Genomic DNA, 6,000 nt, shown 5'->3' with positions numbered 1-6,000 from the left:
GCCAGCCACTCTAATGTTCAGATTGCCTATTACAGTTTCCAAATGCACTTTATGGATTGCTTCAAACAAATCATTCTAGTTGTAGTGGGAGGATGGTGTTCCTCTTACCATGCATAGCAGCATTTTTGAGATGTATATCATACAATGGAAGAATCTGTGATAAGTGTTTTATTCCAAGAAATGCCAAACTTTTTCCAAAAACTGTGTTTGGGCTAATCTGGATAATCCATAGATTTTACTCTAAACAGACTTCAGTGAGAGCAGAGAATTTGTTCCAGTGACACTGCAAAGATTAGTTGGTTAAGGAGTAAATTATATAGGCAAAGCTGTTTGGCCTCACTCACAATTGGGAACACTTGTACAATGGTGTGAAAAAGTGTTTGTCTGCTTCTTGATTTTTAATTTTTTGGAATGTTTAAAAGTTTCATATCATCAAACTAACTAGTCAAAGATAACACAAGTAAACACAAAATGCAGTTTCTAAATGAAGGTTTTTATTATTTAAAAAAAATCCAAACCTACATTTATTAGATTAATTTAAAAAAAAAGAAATATTGGTTTCCAAGTAATTTTAGACTTGATAATAAAATATCAGAATTTTAATTGTGCTTTGAAGCCCTCCTGCTGACTCCATTCTGCTATAATTTAAACAACTATGGTGATCATTTTTTAACAATTTAACAATGTGTGTAAGTGTTGTGTTTCCCCCAATACCTCACTATTGCAGTGGTGCCCAAGGCTTTCAAGTGTAACTGTAATCTGAGTCATCTGCCATGCTAAAATAAGATACCAAGCATTGTTCATCAGAAACACAGATGGGAAAAAAAGACATAAACATAAACGTGGGATGGTAATCATGAACCAATTTTACCCAATCAGAACTGCATCCCTTCAAGATTATCTATTTATTCTTTCAGCCTGTTTCGCAAAGTGTCAGAGGAAAGTGGCAGGACTGCAACAATAACAATAAAGCTGCTTGTTATAACCAAAGTATGCAGAAGAGGTTTTGTTAAATGCACAGCATATAGAACCTTTAGGTAGATGGATTACAGCAGCAGAAGACCACACTGTGTGCCAGTCCTGTAAGTTAAGAACAGTAAACTAGGCTGCAATTTGCACAGGCCCACCAAATTTGGACAATAGAGAACTGGAAAAACATTGCTTGGTCTCATGAGTCTCAGCTTCTGCTGTCACATTAAGATGGTAGAGTTAGAATTTGGTGTAAACAACATGAAAGCATGGAGTCAGCCTGCCTTGTATCTACAGTCCAGGCTGCTGGTGGTGTAATGATATGGAGGTATATTTTCTTGGCACACGTTGGGCCCCTTGGTACGAACTGAGCATCATTTAAACACCACCGCCTACCAGAGTATTGTTGCTGACCAGCTCTTTAAGATCACAGTGTACTTATATTCTGGTGGCTGCTTCCAGCATGATAATGTGCCATGTTACAAACTGACTGCGAAACTGAGAGTATGGTATTGACACAGCCTGATTAATAGCAGAGCAGATTTGTGAGAGCATTGGATTGATTTCTAGATTCTACTGGAGGTAAAAGTGGAAAATATGTTGTTTTGAGTTTACTGACCTTGTGACCCATGAATAATATACCTTTTCTAGTAGCAAGGTGTATGTTGGTTTTAAAGAAAACATCAGTATTCAGCTTTGAAGAATTTTGATTTATTCCTGTCTATAAAGAAAATGACCACAAAGCATCCAAAGGATTTGGAAGTCAGGTACCATGTGTGAAAGGGACTTTGTTAAACTTGGACATTAAGCTTGTAGAGCTGCTCAAGATTTAACACATTTCTTGTGATCTCAGTGTTTGCTCTAAAAAAGTTTTTTTTTTAAATAAATATATATATTATATATATATAGGTGTATGTATGTATGTGTATGTATATATCTATGTGTGTGTATATATATGTCATTTTTATATCAGCCTACTGCATCTAGTAGCTTTAATCCAACGTCCATTCACACTTTGCTCTGTAGCACATCCAGTTCTGCGAAATGGCTTTTATATCATGACTTAGAGGCAGGTTTTCTATTACTTTTTTCCCTGTAACAAGTTCAATTTGACTGAATAATGGGAACATTCTTGCTGCCGCAACATTTCGGCACCAGTCTGCGTTTCACTCGAGCTTTCAGGAAGAATGGCCTTTGCTGAAAGACTGTAGTGCTGCACGAAGAGCTAAAGCCATCTCATCTCAGTCAGATCTTAATGCATTCAGAACTGCAGCTTTTCATCAGTGTTATGGAGGAAATTATAGGCAGACTGCTACAGCCCATTTCTTCTTGCGAAGCCTTACCTTAAGACTGTAAGATGCTCAGTGAAAACATACCCACACATACATAAACAGGAATGATGGTTATGAAGTCTTGATGATAGGCTGTCACACTGCGGAGCGAACATGTGGGCTAACATTTATTTTTCTGTCTGTCTTTTTTTCCCCTCCCACTCTTTGACTCCTCGTTCTCTCTTCTTGCTTTTATTTGTCCTTCTTTCTCTCTCTCTCTGTTTCTGTGGGTCTGCCTTTTTAGTCCACTCCGCTGCACCTGGCAGCAGGATACAACAGGGTGAGGATAGTTCAGTTGTTACTACAGCATGGAGCAGATGTTCACGCCAAGGACAAAGGGTATGTACAGAGAAAACGACAAGGGGAGTGTAAGTGGGGGGGGAAAGGCACTTGAATTCAGGATTTTCTTAAAAACTAAACATCTTAATGGTAACACATCATAACTACACTGCTATTTATGAGACATAATTATGAGATTTTGCTATAGCCAGTAGGATGAGACTCCTTAATCCATCTCATTGGATCATAAGATTTAGGTGGGGATATATACACATTCTGTTGTTGGCGTGCACAGAGTATGATGCACTGCATTCTGCAGAAGCCCTTGAAGCTCTTTTCTGCAGTTTCTGTCATATTTCAGGCCTGCTTATAGACCAAAATGACTGGACGTGCATAAAAAGTTAGTGAGGGTGGTCTCTGCTTATGCAGCCACACAAAAAACCTGGAAACCATTCGAATAGCTGTCAAACCACGACTTATTGATGTAAACTGAGATGTCAAAACTTGTCACTAGGGGTGCGGGGGAGGTTGTCAAATGTCATTTACGTTTTTTCCCCTCATAGACTCCAATCCTGAAGGTACTTAGATCTCACCTGATCGAGGTGGACACGAGAATGCACATGTGCAGTAGAGCTGGACTGGACTTTAAATGGTCCTCAGTTCAAACAGTCTAAGCAAAGTAGATGAATGAGTGTCATTGCCTGCTGCACTTTCCACAAAACCAAACTTATTATCCAGTAGCGAGAGCACGTCTGCTACCGTGGGCTCTGTGTGAGAAAGCTGTGAGACACCCTCAACCTTTTATGTAGTGCCGCTATGATGTTGACATCTGAGGCACTCGATGTGTAACACTGATTAGCAGGATGTCACCGTGCCAATGTGACCAAGATATCAAATGTGGTAAATGGTATTTTTACTGAACATCAGCATGTTAGTGTAAGTGTCACATTGTTGGACTCAGCACACATTTTGTGTGTATTTAGAATTGTTAACACTGATGTTTGTTTGTAATGAGAAGTCTTCTGGGTTTTTTGTTTTTTTTCCAGGGGTCTGGTGCCGCTTCATAACGCCTGCTCTTATGGACACTATGAAGTTACTGAGCTGCTGCTAAAGGTACAAACACACATACATCCTGTTTCTGAATATACTGGGTCGGTGGACATAATTCATAATAAGAAGCTATAAATGACCTCCTAAGACCTGCTTTGTTAGTTCATTAAAAACGTGACACATTCATTGTACACATGCGCCAGAGCCGATGGCATCATTCCCTTTTGAGCAATCCAGAATCAATAATGATAAAACTGCTGTCAGTAATCTCCTCTGTACTTTTTTTTTTTTTTTTTTCTTCCGCTATTTTTTTCCTTCGCCAGCACGGAGCCTGTGTGAACGCCATGGATCTGTGGCAGTTCACCCCTCTACATGAAGCGGCGTCTAAAAACCGAGTGGAGGTGTGCTCTCTGCTGCTGAGCCACGGGGCTGACCCGACCCTGCTCAACTGCCACAGCAAAAGCTCTGTGGACATGGCACCCACTCCCGAGCTGAAGGAGAGACTTACATGTGAGTGTGGCTCTTAATTTACATAAAGTGCAGCTGCAGAGTACAGCACGGCTAAATGAGTCTGTTTGTTTTAGAAAGGGCATATTTACACGGGCTATGTTTGGAACAGCTGATTTGAAATTATTTTGAACATGGGAGTCTCAATCTTTTTTTTCTTTTCTTTTTTTTTTGACAGGGGATTACAAAGGGATTATTAGTACAACAGAGAGATTGATATGATTATTTTGATAGCCAGCAGTCTGATGTAGAATTATTTCTTGAAAGAGCCTCATATTCACCTGTTTCTTCATGTGGACTTGACTAGTGGAAAAGCCACAGATTAAAAAAACATGAAAGTCAGCTAGGGATGGCAATTGGACTCGATTCCCATCCCTAAAGTCATCCACGGTTCGAATTATTACAGATTTCCTCGGCTATATAAAACATTTTATTGTGTTTATTCATGTTTTCAGGGTGCATTAATCCAATCCCTGACTTTAAAATTTATTTTTCATTATAAAAAAATGCCTTGAACCTGGACTACACAATTTGTGTTTTAACATGAACTCTTTACTTTAAATTTCCACAAACAAGCTTACTGATTTTAAATTAGTTTCTTTTTTTTATTTTGGTTTATTCACTATATTATAATATGTAAATAATCTGCTTATATACTCGTGTCCTTTATGAAATTAGCTGTTTTCTTTGTAATATTAGTTCGGTTCGCATTACACTGCAACTAATATTTGACTAGAGATCCGTGATGTATTAATTAATTAGAGACTACACCATAATTAAGTTAATTTTCATCGTACTTTCAGGATGCAGCCACCACAGAGTAAAAAGGTTGGATAATCCTTTGTTTTTGCCAGAAAGCCCTCTGCAACTCGAGTTAATTAGTGGGTCAGCTCTCTTTTTCTTTCGCTGCACTTGTTGCCTCATCTCTGTAATGAAGCAGATCAAAACAAAAATCAAATGCCACGCGAATCATAAGCCATCAGAAATGTTTTCACAACTGCAGGATGACGGTTCGTTTTTGATGATTCTATGTTGTCGAAAACGCATCTCAGTTGGGCGTTTGCTGCAGACTCATCACAGGAATATAAAAATATAAAAACAAAGACTTCCTGGACAGATCTGATGTTGCCAGCTCCAGATATATTTTTTAAGCCAGTTGGTTAGTAGCTTACAAAGTACAGTTGATATGAAGGGGAAAACTTACTATAAAAACATTAATGTGCTCAAGTTGGGCAAATCTACTTGGATCGCCTTGCTTTTGAAGCTACTTTAAAGTGAACCAATCCAGGAACTTCAGTTTATGGCACTTAAGTGTTCAACTTACTATCTGCTAAGCTTCCCATAAGTTACGGAGCTTCCCAGTTATACTTACGGTGTCCGTGCCTTTTGGAGCTTTTGTTTTAATTTAAGCTGACAAATAATGTGTGTTACGCTTTATTTGGTACTAATTATTGATATTTGTATGCCTGCACCTTGCCTCAGGGTCCAGAAAACAGCAGAAAAGGAAAATAAAACAGGATGGCAACAAACACACTGCTAAAAATGGTTTCAAAATGAGACAAACCAGTGGCTCTGTCCATCTTTTCTTAGCAGTTTATAGATATGGTTACATATACAAAGAGCAAACGTGTAGTTCATCTCGTGTTTTTCTTCTTTCTCTGAATAAATTATTTCTGTGTATTTCTGACCAGCAACTATGAAAAATTCGTTTGGGTTTTGCAGAACAAAAATGTCATAACTCGCTACTGTTTCTCTTCCATCAGCTGTACTTTACGTCTTTAATTTTTTTTCTTTCTTAACCACGTGCCCTTGAAGATTGCGCCATTTATCTCAACGTCTGATTAGAAATGCATGAATGCTGTTG

General features: G+C 38.4%; 1 protein-coding gene across 1 annotated transcript in view; it reads left to right on the top strand.

The window, feature by feature from the left end:
• Positions 1-6,000, top strand: part of tnksa (tankyrase, TRF1-interacting ankyrin-related ADP-ribose polymerase a) — a 113,688-nt gene that overhangs the window by 65,056 nt on the left and 42,632 nt on the right. Inside the window, exons 7-9 of the mRNA XM_086300368.1 lie at positions 2,545-2,639; positions 3,626-3,692; positions 3,953-4,139. Of these exons, the coding sequence (XP_086156494.1) occupies positions 2,545-2,639; positions 3,626-3,692; positions 3,953-4,139 (349 nt within the window). The remainder of the gene's footprint in view (positions 1-2,544; positions 2,640-3,625; positions 3,693-3,952; positions 4,140-6,000) is intronic.

Source organism: Aulonocara sp. 'chitande type north' Nkhata Bay, linkage group LG7 (assembly GCF_057382095.1).
Source record: "Aulonocara sp. 'chitande type north' Nkhata Bay isolate Kocher_YH1m ecotype deep benthic linkage group LG7, A_spYH_male_GT1.1, whole genome shotgun sequence".
NCBI lineage: Eukaryota > Metazoa > Chordata > Actinopteri > Cichliformes > Cichlidae > Aulonocara > Aulonocara sp. 'chitande type north' Nkhata Bay.
The sequence above is the reverse complement of the archived record's forward strand: the minus strand, read 5'-3'. Positions and strand labels throughout refer to the sequence as shown.